The sequence below is a fragment of the Panthera leo genome, chromosome B4 (assembly GCF_018350215.1).
Source record: "Panthera leo isolate Ple1 chromosome B4, P.leo_Ple1_pat1.1, whole genome shotgun sequence".
Classification (NCBI taxonomy): domain Eukaryota; kingdom Metazoa; phylum Chordata; class Mammalia; order Carnivora; family Felidae; genus Panthera; species Panthera leo.
The window spans coordinates 23913114-23933613 of record NC_056685.1 but is presented as its reverse complement, the minus strand read 5'-3'; the positions used below and the strand labels follow the sequence as shown (position 1 = coordinate 23933613).

The following is a 20500-nucleotide window of genomic DNA, read 5'->3' as shown; positions in this document are numbered from 1 at the left end:
AAAGCATCTATCACCTCTGGGACTTGGTTTCCTCATCTACAAATAGTTTTTTTTTTTTTTTTAAGTTACCTAACATTTATATAGAGTTTCCTACATTACAGGAGCTGAGGTGACTGCTTTTTTTTTTTTAAATGTTTATTTTATTTTTGAGACAGAGAGAGAGAGAGTGAGTAGGGGAGGGGCAGAGAGAAAGGGAGAGAGAGGATCTGGAGTGAGCTCTAGGTTGATGGTGGAGAGCCCAATGTGGAGCTTGAACTCACGAACTATGAGATTATGACCTGAGCTAAAGTTGGATGTTTAACTGACTGAGCCACCCAGGCACCCCATGGTGACTGCTTTATAAGGCTCTCATTTAAGTCTCCAAAAGTCTTGGGCCTTGGAAACTCTCAAATAACATGAAGAAAGATAATACTTAAAGCAGCTTCTGCCATAGCCATTGTCCTACCCCCCACCCCCGCCCCTAGGGATCCACAAAGCAGCTCTTCTACTCATCCTTTCTCCCTGCAGGTAAGGGACTCAGGAAAGAACTTCCATGCAAAGATGGAAATTGTTTGGCCTGGAAAAAAAAAAAGGCATTTGAGACATGACTTGGTAATCTTCTGTCTTCAGCCTGTGGGGATCTATTTCTGGGGCTGGTGGAGACAAGGTGATTGTAAAACCTGAAAAGATGAAGGGAATATACGGCCTGGCCCTGGCCCGAAGCTGGAAGGAACTATACTAAGTGATGAATGGGATGGAATGGCCCTGAGGTTTAAAGCCCAAAAGAAGTAGATATAGGGGTCACATTACCTCTCAACCTGGAGCTTCAAGGGTAGGGCTCACTTTTAAGGGCTTATCTGAACAGAATGGTTTGGATCAAGAGTTCAATAAGACATAGGAGTGCCTTAAGTGAACTCTGAAAGTCCCCTCCAGCCCAGGTCTATGAGATAATAAGGAAGGTTGCAGGGTATTTTTTGTTTTGGTAGGGGCAGTAACAATTTAGCATCACATTCACATTAAGAAAAAGCACTTGGTGGAAATTTTATTTGGGAAAGTATAAAATATTAAATTAATTGATGAGATATGGCATACAAAATGTTGTTGCTGAATATTTTAATCTGGTTTCTACACTGGTAGTTGGGACAGGGATAGCTCACTGACCTGGGGGCTCCTGACTCTACTTGCAGCCTCTTCATTTAAAAAATGCTAGGGGCGCCTGGGTGGCTCAGTCGGTTAAGCGTCCGACTTTGGCTCAGGTCATGATCTCACGGTCCGTGAGTTCGAGCCCCGCGTCGGGCTCTGTGCTGACCACTCAGAGCCTGGAGCCTGTTTCAGATTCTGTGTCTCCCTCTCTCTGACCCTCCCCCGTTCATGCTCTGTCTCTCTCTGTCTCAAAAATAAATGAACGTTAAAAATTAAAAAAAAAAAAATGCTGATAACAGTCTTTGCTCTACCTGTCCTATGATATTGTTGTGTGAGTCAAATGAGTTAATGTATATTGCAAGTGTATTGGAAATTGTCAAATAGTTATCATATATAAGGTATCATACGTTAGATAAAGAGCTCATCTGGGGCACCTGGGTGTCTCGGTTGGCTAAGTGTCTGACTTCAGCTCAGGTCATGATCTCACAGTTCATGGGTTTGAGCCCCGCATTGGGCTCTGTGCTGACAGTTCAGAGCCTAAAGCCTGCTTTGGATTCTATGTCTCCCTCTCTCTCTCTGTCCCTCCTCTGTTTGTGCTCTGTCTCTCAAAAAACAAATAAATGCTAAAAAGTTTTTTTTAAAAAGAAAGAAAAAGAGTTCATCTTGTCAAAAAATAAGCCTAGAGTTAGAACCAATTGGTATTTTAGGAAAGGTTCATAATTCAAATGTTCTTTCATAATTATATGCATGGATAGAGGTAAAGAAGGAGGAGGAAAAATTGAATGGTAATTGTACAGCTGAATCACCTTTCTTTTGCTTAGAAGTGAAGAAGTAGACTCTAAGTTTGCAATATCAAAAAAAGAAGGCATAGCAAAATTATTCTTACACCACATGACCCGGGTTTTCTGGGCAAGGTTAAGTCAATTTCCATGAAACTTGAGCCAAGAAATTCATGCAGACACCAGACAGCATAGTACAGCTTGCTGGTCGACCAACCTCATTTTGTGGTGTGCAAACAGCATGGAAGCCAAAATAAAAAGATGCCCAATATAAGATCATTTGAATTTTTTGAGGCTGAGACCAGAGTAACATTTAACTATTTTGGGACACAATACTATAGGGAAATAGTAATTGGAAAAAATTATATCATGATTTTCTATCTGTGGGCAAGTTGAGAAATGAAAATTATCTCATGGTGGGGTACTAGGCTTAACAGGTTGAATATGCCCTCCCTGAATAGATGTCCACATCCTAATCCCTAAAACTTAAGAATATGTTACCTTACATGGCAAAAGGAACTTTGTAGATGTGACTTAACTAAGAGTCTTGAGATAGGAAATTGTCCTGGGTTATTTGGGTGGGCCCAATGTCATCACAAGGGTCTTTATAAGGGAAAGAAGAGAGAGTCAGAGTGAGGGAAGGTGATATGGTGACAAAAGCACAGGTCAGAGAGAGAGAGTGAGAGAGAAGAAGAGAGAGATTTGAAGATGTTTTACTGGTTTTGAAGTTGGAAGAAGTGTCCATGAACCAAGGAAGGCAGCTGGCCTCTAGAAACTGGAAAAGGCAAGGAAACGGATTTTTCCCTTATGGTCTCCAGAAGGAACACAGTGTTACCTGACCCATAGATTTCTGACCTTCAGGACTATAAGATAATAAATTTATGTTGGCTTAATCCATTAAGTTTGTGGTAATTTGTTTTAGCAGCAATAGGAAGTAAAACACCAGGTAATTTGAGGCTGTGGACTTCTCTGCTAAATTTGACCTCTGTAAATTGAGGAAGGGCAAAACAAAATACTAAAACATGATTAAAAACAAGATGCTAAAGATCATTTGTTAACATAAATCACTAGTTTCCTTTGATTCCATGGCCACTGCTATAATTGTGAATTGTATTCACTGGCTTCCAGTCGTACTTGCCCTTTGTTTCCTTATTATGAACACACACACACACACACACACACACACACACACACACACACACACACACCACTTAAAGAAGAAAAAGAAAAGCTCCATAGGAGATGTGCCTTGACTCCTACTATGACTCCCTGCATCTCCCCACTGATGTCTCTTTACAGGAGCCCCTAGTTTCCCTATAGACCCTTCTTCCACCCCCATCTCTTTATTTCCCCCACCATGAGAGGGCTTCTTGATCTTCCTTGAGGCAATTGTTTCCCAAACTTTAGGCTACTTGGAGGAAGAGGTTGTGAAAGGAAAATCTCAGGAATTACATGGCTGGTAATGCTTACTAATGCCTGTTGAGAACAGCCTCTGGTTTGCTGCTGGGCCCATTGGTGGGAGAATCTGGAACCAAGATTTTGCTCAAACAGCTGCTTTGAGCTTGTGTGTGGCCCCATCTCTGCACAGGAGAGTAAGCTGGAGGCCTAACAGACTGACGCTGTTTAGCTTATGTAAATAGGGTGGGCCACTTTTTTCAATGTGCCTGCGACAGTAGGGAGAATGGCATTAACTCTTCTAAAGCCATGGAAAGAATATGGAGTACCACACTGTGGCATTCAGCTGAAAGACCCAGCTCTCAGCACCCCACCTGGACAACTACATAGCAGAGCACAGGAGCCTGTGATTGGCTGGGACAGAACTGACCCAGAGATGAGATATGAGAGATATGACCACTAGGCCATTTCTCTACAGTGATAAAAATCTCTGATTCAGCCTCCCAAAGACTAGCATTCAATGGTTCAAGACACCATTAGGGTAGACTATCTGATCAGAATTTTCATACAGAAAGATTGTATCAATAGGACATACTGGAGTTTTGAGTTATGTAGGCACAGCATCAATTGTCCAAATGAGCTCATAGTCACTCTGGCCTCTCCTCTCCCTCTTCCCCCAACATACAGCATTACTACAGAAAAATGAAGGGTAGGAACTAGAAGTAAAAACATTCTGCTTTCTCTATGAAGGTTTTCCTAAATTTCAAAGAGAAAGGGCTTCCCCCATCGTACCATTCAGCTGCTCCCTCCCCAAATTCTCTCCCAAGAAGTATCTTCTAGGAAGAGAACCTCTGGGGATAAAGCGTTTCCAAATAGGACTCCTTCCACTTGGGCTTTACAGATGAAAACCTTAAACCTGGAAAGAACAGAAACACGTACATGCTCGGATGTGAAGGCAATGAGCCTGGGAACAGCAGCCATTCCTTTCTCCTTGACTTCTGGGAACATCTTAAAGCGTGCAATCAGCATGGCATACATGTTAGATATAGCGCCACCTAAAGTAACAGCAACACACAGTTACCTTTTCTAGTTATTATCAACATCATTTCACATGCAAGAAACATTCCTCATTTCCACTGACCCAGAATCCTCCTGGGACACAGGAGAAGGCCATCGTATTGGTTTTCCTTTGAACTGAATCCTCAAACTCAGACTGAATCCTCAGGCTAAGAGGGTCCAGAGAAAGGAGCACTGGGCCCAACCACAGGTTGGATGCCGCCCCTCCACACCCCAAATCTGTCAGCTAAAGAGAACGGCGATTGATTCTGCTCTTGCTGGGAGTCCTTTGAAGCGGTTCTTAAGAACTGAGAAATTGTTGCCTTCCTTCCCACCTTGTGAGTGTGGTCATTCTTCATTAGTTCTGTGAAAATCCTACTTCTATCCTGATGGAGAACCATTTCTTTTCATTTCGACTCATTCAATGCCTTGCACTTGCACCAAGACAAAATCAGTTGCAGTTCACAGTGTGGACTGTTAATCAATAATCCTTACAGAATGAGGATAAACATCCAAGCCCATCTCATCATACTCTTCTGTTAATTTCCCCACAACAGTTCTTCCCTCCCAAAGACATCACAGAAATATAACTGTAACAGCTAACAAAATCTCATTTCAAAATGATGCAAAAACACAAAACGAAGGGAATTTTAAGTCCACATTGCATTGCTTTTCTTGTGTCATTCTAAGATTGTCAAGGATTTCATACCATAATGTTTACATCATATAAGTAAGGTCTCCTTTGACAAGCAAAGGAGCTTTTCCCCAAGATTGTTGGAAAGTTTAGGATTTCTGCTATACCAAGAGACAGAGTGTTGTGCATGAACATGGATACGCTGGCATGGAAGCTGTAATACCACGTGGCAGAGTGAAGGCACTATCTCCTCCTTTCCCCATAGGAGACACACCGGGCTCAGCCATGATGTGGGTGCCCTGAGTTCCCTTCCCTTTGGGTGGCTGAGGAGCAGAGGGCTCTTTATATCAAAATGAATGGCCCACGTAGGGCCACAATTTTTGCCTCATGAACCCTGGGCTCTGATGCAAGCAGGCAGGCTGGCACAGAGCAGTCAGTACCCAGATCCTGGCTCTGTGCTCCGTCAGAATAAGGGAAATTTCTACCTCTTCTGAACCCCAGAGACACAGGGCAAGCAAAATCCAGGTCAGGCCTTCTCTGAACAGACTCCTTGTCTGAAAGGCTGAGTGCGTAGGATGCTGCTGGGCAAGGGATCAGCTATTAAAGGAAATTCTACTCTAGCGTGTGGTTTCTCCATCTTGGCACTTGATGGTATTTTGGCTGGATAACTGCTTGTGGTGGGGGCTGTCCTGTGCCCTGGGGATGTATGTGGCAGCATCTCTGGTTACTACCTGCCAGGTGCTGGTAGCACTACACACCCCACCACCAAATTGTGACAATCAAAAACTTCTCGGGGTGCCTAGGTGGCTCAGTTGGTTAAACGTCTGACTCTTAATTTCGGCTCGGGTCACGATCTCAACGGTTGTGAGATCGAGCCCTGCATCAAGCTCTGCGCTGAGTGTGGAACCTGCTTGAGATTCTCTCTCTCCCCCTCTGCCCCTCCCTGCTTGCATGCATGTGTGCACTCTCTCTTTCAAAATAAATAAATAAATAAACTTAAAAAAACCTTCTCCATTCTTTGCCAAGTGTTGCCTGGGGGTACAATAGCCTCCATGGGAGAAGCACTGCCCTAGTTCTTGTCAGAGAGGCTGGGGAGAAAGGAGGCCAGAAGGAGAAGGGAAAGGTGAACACAAAGAAAGTGTGTCACACAGCACAGTTACTCAAGAAGCTTCCAGCTTTGCTTTCCCACTCCTCATTTTGCCACTCAGTTATTCTCTAAAGATCCAGTATCCCTACTCTTCGTCCTCTGCCATCTCTTACTTGGCATCATGGCTGCCTTCGGACTTCTGGTGAAGCCCAAGATTGTTAAAAAGATGACCACGAAGTTTATCAGGCACCAGTCAGACTGATGTGTCAAAATTAAGTACAACTGGCAGAACCCTAGAGGCATTGACAACAGGATGTGCAGAAGATTCAAGGGCCAGATCTTGATGGCCAACGTTGGCTATGGAAGCAACAAGAAAACAAAGCACATGCTGGCCAGTGGTTCCAGAAGTTCCTAGTCCACAGCATCAAGAAGCTTGAATTGTGGCTGATGTGCAACAAATCTTACTGTGCAGAGATTGCTCACAATGCCTCCTCCAAGAGCCACAGAGCCGTTGTGGAAAGAGCAGCCCAGCTGGCCCTCAGAGTCACCAACCCCGATGCCAGGCTGCACAGCGAAGAAAATGAATAGACTGCTTATGTGCACATCGTATTAGTGTTAATAATACCATAAAACTAAAAGAAAAAAAATCCAGTAGGTCTGAGAGAAAGGAAGAGGATTCTGGGCCACTAGACAGAGCAGACTGCTTTGTGCAGCCCAGGCAGGAGGATGGATGCGTCTTCCAGAGAAAGGATGCAAATACAAGCTCTGAAACATCAGGAAAATCCCGTTAGACAGGAAAAGGTTTGTGACTAAGCCATGATTTCCCTTTCTTCTCCTTCAGCCTTTGTGACTTGCTGAGCAGTGAGGAATACGCCAGGTCTCTTTGGTTCCCAGATGTGATATCACATTAACAGATTTCTTCTAGACATCCCAAAGAACTTTCCATGAAGCATAAATCCTCTGTTGTTATAGATGGAGGTGTAAGGTAAACTGAGCTGAGTTATATATTCAAGTCACAGATCTAACTCTTTGTGTTTAGTCCTGGGCAACAAGACCTTCAGATCTCAGGCCCATAAGATGTATGATTTTCCCTGTTCCTACCTTTTAAATTGTAAGACCCTTTACCCCAGGAATGAGCCTGGATGCTACCCAGAAAGGCATCCATTAGCAAGTGAGGATGCTATAATCCCTCTCTCTCGGTAATGGCTTGTAGAAAGCAGGGCAGAAACAGTTTGCCAATGGCCTTTACTTCTGACCCCTTCCCATTCTGCAATGTCTACATTATATTTAGCATATGGCATCTGTGGCTTCCATGTTGGCATGGGAGCATATGGATCTTTAGCATCCAGGGAAGGAGCCTCATGATCAAGGTTAAGTCTTTTTACTTGATCATTTGGTCACGTAGAAAGACTGACCAAATGATCAGGTGTCCCGTGATGGGGGTGTCCATACCTGGCTTAGCAGAGCTGCGGAAGAGGATTCTTTCTCTGGGTGTATATTTTCTGGAGTGGGTGGGCTCCAAGACCAGCTAAATTAGGCCTGGCCCAAGCCCCCTTAGCCAATTTTTCAGGGTCAACAGGAACAACTGTTCTTCCCACTCCCAGGGACCGTTAAAAGAGAGCCCAGGATTCTCAATCACACACCAACCTCATAAGAGGAAGGAGAATAGAGGTAGAAACGATGTTGATCTCTGAACACTACCTAATTCCTCATGAAAAATACCTTACGAGCATCAGTTCCAGAGAATGATGACAAAATTCCCTCAATAGGGAATGGTTTTCCAAAGGAAAACTAAGTCCTCTACAAAATAAAGGCTAGCTTAAAATTCATCACAACTGGTGTTCAATGAAAAAAAAAAGAAGGCTAATTTTCCCTTCCATTTAACTAACATGTTTTCCTTCTGCACCTGAAAAATTGTGAGGTATTTTTAAAATCATAAAATATAATAGCTCTGAGCTTGTGGGTAAAGCTGCTTAATTTAAGCCCTATCCTTGAGGCCTCTGTTGCTTGTTTATTTCTTCTTTCAACCTGTTCTTTATTTTCTCTCTTCCTCATCATCCACTTGTCTTGGCAGGTTTGCTGCAGGGACATCTTGATGTGGCTTTTGCTGGGCCTGACATAATGGCAGGTGTGGCTTTGACCCCCCCAGCAGGGCCAATCTCAGTGTACTGAGTGTATGCCCCCTTCTGATGACCCTCTCCTGCCACTGATTAGGTGACAGTCTGCACACCAGGTTTATTTTCCATGGGTCAGTGACTCTCTCCCCATTGCCTTTCTAACTTCTATTTCTTCCTGCATCAAACCAAGGTCACACACAGATCTGGAATGAAGGGCAAAGCTTTTTGTGTCAGGTTGATTCTCTTGGCTGGAAGAGGTGTAGATAATGGAGCTTAGAATCCAATGGCTGGTGATAAAAGTAGGATGGAAAAGACTGAATGGTATGATAAAGAAGGAAAAAGAAACCTCTTGAAGAAATCATCACCCTCTGTTTCAGCTTTAAGAAATGGTTTCCCAGGGGCGCCTGGGTGGTTCAGTTGGTTAAGTGGCCAACTTTGGCTCAGGTCATGAGCTCGCAGTTCATGAGTTCAAGCCCTACGTCAGGCTCTGTGCTGACAGCTCAGAGCCTGGAGCCTGCTTCAGATTCTGTGTCTCCCTCTCTCTCTGCCCCTCCCCTGCTCATGCTTTATCTCTCTGTCTCTCAAAAAAAAAAAATTAAAAAAAAATGATTTCCCAGAAACAAATATAATATAAAACGGGGGGGGGGTACAAAACAGAAGAGACTCATAAATATGGAGAACAAACTGAGGGTTACGGGAGGGGTTGTGGGAGGGGGGATGGGCTAAATGGGTAAGAGGCACTAAGGAATCTACTCCTGAAACCATTGTCGCACTATATGCTAACTAATTTGGATGTAAATTAAAAAAAAATAAAAATAAAACAAGTTAATAAAAAAAAATGGTTTCCCAAGCCACTCTCTACCCTCCTTGAAATTAGTATGAATCAGCTTCTCTGGTTGTTACTTGAAAGGGACAGGGTACACAGGCTCTGTTACAGAGATCTGCCTCATAATGCATCCTGAAACAGGATGCTTTATTAAACGAGGCTACCCTTTCACTAATTGTGGGAACTTTCAGAGAGCGAATTCCCTTATTCGGAATCTTTATTCCTTTGTTCCACATGATCCATACATCTTCTGTGTAGGATTACAGTAGGAGTACTGGCTAAATGTCATCCCTGTTCATTCTCTTTCTGAACACAAATAACTATTGCTCAAGCATGAGGTAGTTGCTTGGAAGCATGTTCAGTGGTCATGTATAGTCACACTCATTCTTTTGATCAACATAACTCATTTAACCTAAGCAGAAACACAGACTAGGTATTTAATTGTTCCTAGGTTCATAATGAGGCATTGCATATCAGAAGAAAAACCACAAAGAAAGGTTGAAATATCACATACCAGGAGAAAATATCCCATCGCCGGAGCCCCCAGGCCAGCCAATGATTTCTCTCATTTTTTTCAGCGTGACATATTCCAAGAGCACAAATACTGGAGCAATTTCATAGGTGAACCTGAAATGCAGTAATGGTCACATTTTATGCATGTAACTCAAAGAAATAATTCATCGTCACAACACGTATAGAACTACTATATTTCCTTTTTCAAGCCCTACATTCACCCAAGTTTTGATTATAGCATTAAGCAGACAGAAAATTACATCTTCTAAAGGGCTGCTCATTTTCCTATATTCCTAAAGTTAGGAGCTTCAATTATTGGCTTAATGCCTAAGGGTCACTTATCAAATGAATAAACAAAAAACATTGCCGAGTAATTCTATTTAAAAAAACAGCATCTGGTCCCATTTCTCTTTCATATTATATATAATTATAAATCCCAAATGCCAAAAAAAGTGCCTTTTGTGTTTGAAAAATGTTGTATAGCTTTGATTGCATGAAAGATGTATCAGGACTTCAGTTAGATTGAACACCCCTATACTTCTGAAGTTGATATCCCTATTTTAGGAGTTAATCGATAAAAAAAGATTTTCACAGGAGAGGCTGAATAAAGACTATGAAATCTCGCTAATAATTATCTTGGATTAAGCAAAACACATTAACTACTCACATATTAGTGTTTGCTGTTGATGTCAGCCAGTCTGCTGCTAATCCAACCATATCTAGTCCCGTGGAAAGTTGATTGAAGTACCTGGGATGCCCTGAAGGAAACAGAATACCAGAATCAGGACTGCACCAAGTGAAAATAAATGCCTCTCAAACACATGATTTCTCTAGCTAAAGAACCTTGAAAGATCCTTCAGTAATAGGAAATCTGTATTCAGAAACCCAACATGTGTGTGTGCGTGCACATGTGTGCGCGCGCACACACACACACACACACACACACACCCCAAAGGAGCATTTCATGTAATGAGACAGACTATTTTGGGTTATGGTGTTTCTTAAAACACACTCTAAAAATCTTCCTCTGAACGTTATCCTATAAAAAAATAACAAATGTGGTTTGCCATGTGGATGCTAGTTTACCTCCTAGCATCCCTTCAGTGTATTTGCAAACTAAAATGCTAGTACAATCCAAAGCTATTCTTGTTTGCATGCATGCTGCTGAAAATCCTTTTTTTGTTGTTGAAGTTGTTCTGGGAATCAGTCATACCATGACATCCGCCAGGCATGCCAACATTCATAATAATATCCGTGACAAATGGCTGATGATTACAAAAGACAAGGCAAAAATGAGAAAATAGGACACTGTTGAATGATTTGCCCTGGATTCAAAAGGTGATGATTGCCTAAAGATGGCATGGACAAATCTAATTCTTGTCAATTCTTTTCTGTCCAAATATTTGATTATAAACAACAGAACTTCTTCATAGTTGTGATTTAAAATAAAGCTGAATACAGTCAGCATCACCGTGTTGTCAACAAGATACGTAAAGATATATTCAATGGACGGATGAGTCCATTAGCAAGGCTTATCTAATTAACTTCTAGATTTCTCTAAAACTCTCTACAGGAGTTGACATCCAAATACTCCTGAGGCCATTATTTAAAATGTGGTGGTAAATATCTCGTCAGAATTCCATTCCTTGTCTTGCCCCATGAAAGCCTATCTCTAAATCTGCGATTTGTTTGGCAGCCCACATTTTGGAAGATTATCAATTATGGAAATAGCATCTGATAAAAAGGCATCCACCACTTATTGGACATCTGTCTGAAGCCTGGGGATGACAGTCTCTCCAGCCAGTATGGGCAAAACAAGATAAAGGAAGGCAATGAGGAAAGCAGGGACAAAAGTCAACACAGAGCTTATCTCTAGTACTGGAGTGCTCCCTTATCAGCCACGGGCATGTGGCTAGACAATTAGACACTGAGAAAAGATAGGGGCTGGGAAAGGGCACATTTCAAAGAGACTGGGATTTGTGTGGCTCTCACTCATTCTCCAGCATTGTTTTGCCTCCCTGTGGCACGGTGCCCTTCTACCTTTTCGCTCCTTACCAGGCCCTCTGCAGCTGACCCCGTCAGTTTATGCATCTGCAGAAAGTGAGAAAGCCCCTTTGCTGCTGCTGGGCGCTGTCTGGAACAACCCTCTCCTGTCTCTGCCTCATTGACTCCCCATTTCATTAAAGCTCACAGCTGAAGTCACAGCCGCTTCTCCCCTCCGGATGCCCCTTCATTTTCTCTTTCCCTGAGCCATTTCTTTAAAGTGAGGAAAATAATAACGATTAGCAAATCAATCCATTAATCTACTCTCCCAATTCATATGCATTTTCTGGATGAATCTGGTGTCCATTATCACACACTGTTTAACTCTCTAGAAACTTTGGCATGAAAACCTCCGCATAAAATGGAGAGAAATTTCAAGGTGCATGTGGGTTCCCAGGGTATCAAAAGGTCAATTCATCCTGATGACTGCCTTTGGAAAACTGTGAAACAAGTTTGATGTTTCAAGCTTGACTCTTTTCTCCTATATTTTTTTGACCTTGGTCTCCCATTTCACCTGAATCTCTCCTCCTCAAAATTTTCATTCATTGATAGTGATGTGAAAATATGGAAGGAGATAGTTTGCCAGGTTAGAACAACGTGTTCTCTTGATTTCTGCAGAAGTATGCTACAGAAATATTCTATTTGCTCTCTTCCTGTGACCCCTGAAGGCTGCTAGGCAATCCAGGCAGGGCTTTTGGAAAGAAAGGGTGTAAAAGTACCGCCTGGGAGGCTGCCAGCTGTCCCTGTGCATGCCTTCCGCGGCTGCCACCACCCCCACCGGCCCGGAATCGGTGGCCACACGCAGTCGCAGCCAGGGAGGCAGTGAGGGGGGAATGTGAGATTAGAGCTGCTGGCGCCTCTGGAATGCTCCAGCTGGGAAGGATGTGCAGGCTATGGGAGCCACCGGCCCCAGGCAGCTCAAACCCTCTCGTCCACAATCAGATGGGGAGGGCCCCAAAGTCGGTCCAAACTGCTCTCCTGGTACCTGCAGCGCACACCCAAGGACGGCCTCATTTATTGATGCTTCAATTTCTTTGTCTGATGGTTCCGTAGAAAGACTCAAGACAACATTAACCCTTGCACTCCCCAACCACCACCACCACCTCCAATGACCCCTGAAAATCTTAATTATTCCAGAATTCTATTATTCTCTGCAGTTTTCAGTTTTCTGTTCCAACAGTTCCTACAGGGGTAATTTTAAAAACACATGAAGACTTCATTTGAAAGTATTTCCCCACTGGCTCTCATGCCTCTCCATGCTTGGAGGCCAGGTGGAAATTAGATTAAGGACTCTCAGTAGAAAGCAGGTGATAACATATTTTATAAAAGCATCTCCTGAGGTACACTAAAATGCCTAACAGTCATAGGGATGGTAACTATTTTACAGACCCTAAATATTACTAGCTGTCAAATACCAGGTATAGCATAAAAACCTGTAAATTTGCAAGTCAAAAAAAGAGGAGGTGACCAGTGTTAATTCTTTGAAATTCTATTTGGGAGTGAAATGGGAAGACCAGAAGACTACATCTGCTATAAGTAATTATTGATATTGATGCTTAGAAATTCAACTTCATCATATTTTCCTCTGAACTTTAAATGCATTAGATCTCCACTTGACCAACAGTTTCAAAAGCATTATGGCAAAATCTAAATATTGAATTGGTCCATCTTCTCCTGACACTAACTGTAACATTGACCGAATGATGACTTTCACTGATTTGCAATCCCCATGGTCTTAACTCTTTAAATTGCTTTTCAGACATCACCAGCTTTTAAGGATGAAGATGTAAAACACTTTTATAGGTACGTTTTGGTTTGGTAGCAATAAAAATAATAGGGAGCAGCCTACTATTAAGATATTTAAATATTAGGTTAGGGAATAGGTCAACCAAAAATGAATTAAAAGCACTATTCATATTTGCACCTGCAGATACATAAAAAGCTGGGAAGAGGAACATTTTTAATGCCTAGTATATACACATTCTGTGGATTCTCTGTGAACATAACTGAGAATGAGACCTAATAAGCCTTCAAAATTCATATCCCACAGACCGAGTGTGATAGAAATCACCAGGTTAAATTCCTTTCCCTAGTATCTGGTTCCAAGTCTACAGCCTCACAAAAGTAGATACTAATAATACGGTAAATCGATTTCCCAAGGCTTCTTCTCTGCATACTTTCCCTCTCAGTTGGTATACCGAATGCAAAAACAAAAACAAAAACAAAAACAGTAGCTTAAAGCCACACAGCAAACACTCTTAAAATGTTTGTTGTTGATTAGAGTAACACCAATAATTAATTAACCAAAAAATTTGCAACATAAAAAGATCAAGTTCCTGTGGTAATTAATATTCATGTGACATTTTTATTTGCTAGCAGAGCTTTTTAAGGTTACATATCAATTTAGATCCACAAGGTATTCTTCCCCTCCTGAAAGTCATTCGTACTTATTTTTATTGCTTTAATGAAGTGTAGTGCCATCATGCATCAGCATGATTAGAGACAATGCAGGAAGAGAAGGGGTAATCACGATTGGGAGAGATGACTAGCGACTTTGTGTAGACAAAATGAAAGCTTAGAACGTGCCCAAATAAACATTACACCTGGGACTACAAAATGGATAAAGTGTGAAGAATACTGTGAAAAAGCAATAAATACAAAATACATTTTAAAATAAGGATATCTGATTCCCCTCCCCCACCCACTTTCTTTTTTTATATACGGAATGGCTGAGAAGCACACATCCTTATATAACATGGCTGAATTGTTATGCTAGTTTGTATTGTGTTTTCTTTTGTGTACATTTCTTTAAAAATAGAGAAATCCTGGGGTTCAAATATGAAGTCCTGGACATTTGAGACAATGCCAAAATATTATCCCTCTGTTTCAGTGATTATATGGGATGGTTTGTCCAATGCCTGACCATTCTTATGCCATGGAAATTACAAGCACTCCTCTAGTATTTGGGCTTTTGTTTGGATCATGCCTTTTGAGCTTCCATTTCCATATTCCCTTTCTTTCTCCATTTTGAGTCACTTCTACTGGCCTCTGCTGACAAATGGTTGCTTCTACATCAGTGGTTAATCTCCGTGGCCCAATACGTGCAATGTAAAATCTGATGATTTATACTTAATACATTTATAATGTTTCTGACGTTATCAACTTCAGAAGCATTAACATTAATAGTAAAGGGTACCTTTCTTTGTTTTATATCGTTCTAATAATGACTTTTTTTAGTGATGAAAATAACTTTGCAAATTTGAAAATACCAGTAACACCATCAAACAGAAAAATGTTTATATAAAAATAAAAATTGTAAAAGAAAAAAGAGCTTTATTATTTTTGATTGGACAATACCTGTTTTTATTGCATATTTTAGAGTCGTTTGGCAATGCATCAAAATTTCCTCCAAATTTTGTGGTTGGTCTGCCAATTCCCAGTTATACTCTTGCAGGAGCTCATTAGGGTAATGAAAATCAATCACTTTGGTTGATCTGTCGAAACTTTTCACCACATACTGAAGCAAAATGCCCATTACATCTTGCAGAAACGCCAAAGTGGGCCTTTCTCCATCACAGGCTGGCAGCAGGTCTAAAGAATGGAATCAAAATGTCACATTTTAATTTTATCGTGAAAATGTCCAGGCAAGATCTTGATTCGGCAATTTCTCTTTGGCCTGAGAGATTTTGTGTTAAAAAAAAAAATCTTCAGGAAACGCAGAGCATTTTCTTTAAAAGGGAGGTATTTTTTAACGATAAAGGAATAAGAGAAATTGCGATTTCTCCCACACCCCAAATTAATCCTTGTATTTCAACCCATGACGTATTTGCTTTCTTTTTTTAAAAAGGAGTGTGCCTCCATTCATCTATTGCAGAGGGGTTTGTCCTAAATGTTGTATCTGAGTAAATCATCTTAAGTGGTTATGGAAATACGTCACATCAGAAATGTTTGAGGAATGCCTTTGGGCAACTCAGACAAAGTGGAGCATGCAATGTTAAGGTCTCTGGCCTATTACGTTAGCTCGGTATTTCCTAAGTCTGTGTGTGTGTGTGTGTGTGTGTGTGTGTGTGCGCGCGCGCGCGCGCGCGCATGTTTAGGTGACTGGGTGGGTAAACGCAAGGAACTAAAACCTTGCGCAGGTCTCACCTGAATAGAATAGTTCCCCTGTGAAACTGCAGCTACGAATTACTCTTTCGATCTAAAGACCTAGAAAGTCTCAGCAATTCCGAACGGGAAACGAAGTCCTATCGGTTTCAGTCGCACCAAGAAGCCGACCTCGAGGTCCAGCGCTCGAGGGGGCCTCTGCCAGCCGCAGACCCGAAGGCAGCACTGGAGCATGAACGCCGCGGCTCTAGAATCCCCTCGTAACGCCCGCGCCCAGCGCCACGTAGAGGCCGGGTTTGGGTTCAGGCCCGTCGTATCTCGCTTTCAGCTGAAGATTCTTGCGAAGTCCGCCCCTTCCCTGCCTCTCCACGCCTCGGGTCAGGCCCCTGGCACTGAGTCCCTTCTGGCTGCGGTGGGTGGGACCGAGCCAGGGGCCGTGGTATTCGGGGGCCCCGCGAGGCGCCTTTACCTGTTGCGTGTAGAAACGCATAGTTGACATCCGCTTTGGGGCAGCTGCAAGGCTTCTGGTTACAGGCACAGGTGGCCTTCCGGGAGGTGGCCCGCGCGGGCTGGCTCCCTCCACTCTCTGCCGGCTTCTCTGAATCCCCGTAGAGCAGGGCTAGGCAAGGACAGGGAGCGCGTTGGTCAGCCGCCCGCCTGGCCCGGCTGCATCGCCCCTGCCCACTCCCAGCCAGGAAACCTCCACTCCGCTGTTGGGGATGCAGAGGTGAGAAGGTGACATTGCCCCCGCGGGACTGGCCTTGTCCGATTCCCTCCCCCGGCACTTGCACTCACCGCACAGCTTGTTTCCGATGCCGCCCGTGAACTTCTGGGCCACCTGACACCAGGCTCTCGCTGCAAGGAAAGACAGGCAGGAGGACAGCGAGTCAGAAAGACAACAGCAGACGGACGTGTGAAATTTCGTTCTGTGGGAACAACGGCAATAAGCCCGGGGTCCGGAAAGGGGCTGCCTGGGGCTCCGCACAAAGGGCGGGTGCAGGAGAGGTGCGGGAGCCTGGTGGCCCGGCCCAGCCCGACCTTAGGGTCGCTGATTTGTTTCCAAGAGAAGCCCATACTTCAGCCCTTTTACACTTGCCTTCCAGGTGCCAATAGGTTCGGCCAAACTCCCCTTTCCTGCCTTGGTCCGGCGAGTTTTCCTAGATACCGAAGCTGTCCGTTGGCTCTCCTTCCAGACCAAGAATTCTCTTTTCCATTTATTTTTCCTTTTCCCACAGCCACTCTATCCCTCTACAGGGTCCAGACACCAAGATGGTGGCAGTGCCCCAGGCCCACGGAATTCGGTGTCGAGGGGACGGGTCTGTGTTTGGGGAGCTCTCCCAGACTTCATTGAAAAGGGCTTGTGATTCTTTGGGTGTCTTTCCAAGGGATAAGGGCCCGTGGGGTTTTGGTCTCTTGGGCCATCAGGGATCTACACCGAGAGCAGGGTGAAGTGTCCCAAGTTTCCTGTTGCAGGTGGATAAACCGCTCCCGTCTTCCCTAGCCCCGCAAACCCCAGTCCACCCGCAAAGCTCGCCTGCTGCAGGCCCCGGTATCCCTACCTGTGCCGGGGTTCTCGGGATCCCCGGAGCCATCTTCAGACCCGAAGGACCAAAAGCCTGAGCCTGGAGTTGCCATCAGCGCCGTGAGACTGGAGCAAGTCGCCTCCGAGTGCGAACTGTCAGCAAGCTGCCCTCGGCTCGGCCCTGAGCGCGCGTGCGTGCGTGAGTGTGGCGGGAGGAGGGCACCGCGCGGGGACCCGCGCAGCCGTGCGGCAGAGGGTGGGTGTCACACTGGGACAGGAAACGTGCGTGTGTGTGCGTGTGTGTGTGTGTGTGGGGGGGGGGGGGGGAGATTAGGGTTTAGAGACGTGGCAACTCTCTGAAAGCTGAGGTTGAATAGGGAAGGAGACCAAAGGGTCCGCGCAGCCAGGGTATGGGAAAGCGCCGAGCACCCGACTGCATTTGAAGGAGAAGGAGTCCAACCCGGATGGATGAGGGGGCGGCAGAGAGAAAAAAATGGGAGAGGGAGGATGCGAGGCAGACAGCGCGAACGCACTGGAGTCAGAGCGTGTGGGTGGGAGGCGTGCGGGCGAGCCCCTGGGGAGCGCGAGGCTGGGGGCAGGCGGGCAGTCCCCGCGGGCCCGGGTGCGCTGTCCAGAGTGCTAACGCTGCTGCCTGCGCGCTGGCTTCAGCGAGGCGGAGAGGGTGGCCCGATGAGTCTCATAGAAGCATCGATTGGCGTATTGTTTGAGGTCTGGCTCCTGCTGCCGGGAAGGAGGCACGATTTCCGCGCCGCCTTCCTGCAAGACGGTGCTGAGGTCGCTGTGACCTCGAGAGCCTCGGCGGCTGGGCTGGAATCACGAGCGGTTCGTGAGCTTGGGGAGGGGACGGTGGGGGAAGGGCGCCTACGTACTGAAGGGCCCATTTCGGCTCCTTAGGCTAGACTGACTCCTTCCTACTGAGCCGCGCGGCGGTCCGGAGCGCGTCATTCCTGTGCTTCGGAGAGCGCAGTCGCCGGGCCCACCGTCCAGGATCTGACTGACTGATGGGAGAAAGACTGCTGATTGAGGCAATTAAAATCCATGCAGGAGCCTATCACCGAGGACCTCGGGTTGGGGGAAAAAATAATAAAAGGAATGGAAACTTCTTGGAGGGGAACGAGGGAGAGCAACTAGCGTCGTCAGCATTGACGGCTGATGGGGGATGGGATCGGGTCGTTTGGTGACCTTGGCCTGCGGAGGCGTGGAAGGTTTTGCTGCTTTCGTGTGACCAGAATCGATATGTGCGTGGGAGACCTGCATAGAGTTTCCAACTAGGCAATCTGAGCTTTCCAAATCCGAGGCGGAAAGAAGGCATCGCCTGCTGGGCCCTCGAGTCAGCGGGTCTCAAATCAATGATCTGTCCATCCCACCTCCGAAAATCTAAATGATACCGGGCAATTGGAGGTGGGGGGAGGGCGAGATTCACTCTTTCTGAGGCCTGGTGAGAAGGGCTTTCTTCTTTCCCTAGAAAGTCAGAATCTCTCCTCTCTTACAATATCCTTTCTCTAAAAGCTGTTAAACAAAGGGAAGGCGTCCTGAGAGTTTGGGCCGCGTTGAGTTTGCGTTGCTTCCCCTTGATAGCGGAGGTCAGAGTCAAGTACACCTTGCGGGCTCCTGGGCTCTCAGAGAGAGTGCGAGGAAGACCCTGGTGGGGAAGGGTTGCATCCCGCCTTCTGCCGCGTGCATTCCCTTGGGCGAGCGTTATTCATTTCCACTCTGTTCATAAGCCCTTATTTCTCTGACTTCCTGAGTCAAGTTATTAAAGCTGCTGTCGAAGCAGAGACTCATCCTCAGTCTTGGCTCCCTCCCCTCGACCCTCACTTAAGGGCGTCGTGGGGCCCAAGGTGGCCGCATACAAGCCCAAATCCTGTGTCCCCGGACCCGCGGGGGCCTGGTAAATTATTTCCATGAAGCTTTGTCTTCTCACGTGCTCGAGCCGGGAGGAGTAGTAGGATCTACATCGCGGCCTCGGAGCGGTGTCTGGGAAGGGCGCTGGCCAGGTCCTGCGGTAGGCTTGGCGCAAAGCCCTGGGTGTTGAGAAGCCTGAATCCGGCTGCCAGTGCTTGGTGGGCGTGAACCCCGGTCTCAGTCTGGCCCCTCCGTCCGGCACCCTTGGCTTCAGTGGACCCAGGTAACAACGCCAGGGTGTAAAGCCTTCCTGGTTCGGCCGTATGCGCACGGGCGGGGAAGCTCCGCAGCTCTCGCTCCAGCAGCGCAGATGCGAGTCGGAGAGACTAGTTCTTTGTTTAAATCCACACCAAATCCTGCTAATGTTTTGCTTCAACCCACCAGGCTGGGGTTGCAGAACTATTCTGCTATGGATAAGTGGTCGAAAACATAAAGATTCTTTAAAACAAGCGTTCAAAACACAAATCTTCAAGGAAGAAACGGATTAAAATACAAGGCGGGTAGAAACCACAACACCTGGATTTAACTTTTTTTTTTTTTCTAACGAGACTTAAAATCCTGCTGTTTAAACTCAATTAAATCCCGCAGCTCTGGAGTACTTTGAATCTAATGGTGGTATTTACATTTTTTTATTTAACACACCCTACTTCAAATGCACTCAGGGATCTGATTTGTCTTTCCTTAACGTGGTCCCTCCCTAGACGGCAATTTGCTTCATAAAGACTTTCATTTCGCAAAGGAGCCCACTCCCCCCACTCTTGGGTTTGGCGTTGGAGATAACAAAAGAGCTCGGGGAGGTAATAATTACAGTCATTAGTTCACAAAGGAGGCAGCCACCGAATGGGAAGGGGAGGCAGCCAGCGTTCAGGGGAAAAGCTTTCGCAGCCTCTTCCTCAAATAGGGGGTGGGTTGGGGTGGGGGTGGGGGGATAAACCCAGGCTCCAGAGGATACCCTCCCGGGCAGGTTTCCTCGGTTGACCTATTTCTTGTCCGTGGTTTACCCAGAGATCGCATTGCAGGCCTACCAGTGAAGAATGTCTGGTACAATTTTTCCCTTGTGTCTTCCCAGTGCCTAAATGTCGAAGGACAGAAAGAAAAAAAGAAAAAAAGGAAAAAAAAAAAAAAAAAGAAAGAAAGAAAAGGAGATGTAAAAAAAGGGAGAAAGAAAAAGAGAAAACAAAGAAACACAAAAGGAAAGGAGAAATAAAAACACTGAAACCTTTCACTAAGCGTTTCCCATTCCTTTAATCTCACTTAAAAAGTGGGTGGGGAGTTTAGGGAGGGAGCCTACTGCCTCCCAATCCAGAACCGAAGGGCCGGACTGCCAGGGCTCTGGTCTACACAGGCCACTTCAAAAGCTTTAAGAAGGGGCCTGG

General features: G+C 45.2%; 1 protein-coding gene and 1 pseudogene across 1 annotated transcript in view; one reads left to right on the top strand and one right to left on the bottom strand.

Moving 5' to 3' along the window:
• The window catches only part of GAD2 (glutamate decarboxylase 2), an 84952-nt gene extending 67641 nt beyond the window's left edge, over positions 1-17311 (bottom strand). Inside the window, exons 1-7 of the mRNA XM_042948376.1 lie at positions 17236-17311; positions 16472-16531; positions 16146-16295; positions 14930-15163; positions 10197-10287; positions 9531-9643; positions 4236-4351 (exon numbers count right to left, since the gene is read on the bottom strand). Coding sequence (XP_042804310.1) covers positions 4236-4351; positions 9531-9643; positions 10197-10287; positions 14930-15163; positions 16146-16295; positions 16472-16531; positions 17236-17311 — 840 coding nt within the window. The remainder of the gene's footprint in view (positions 1-4235; positions 4352-9530; positions 9644-10196; positions 10288-14929; positions 15164-16145; positions 16296-16471; positions 16532-17235) is intronic.
• On the top strand, positions 6255-6661 carry LOC122225513 (annotated as a pseudogene).
• Positions 17312-20500: the final 3189 nt, after the last annotated feature.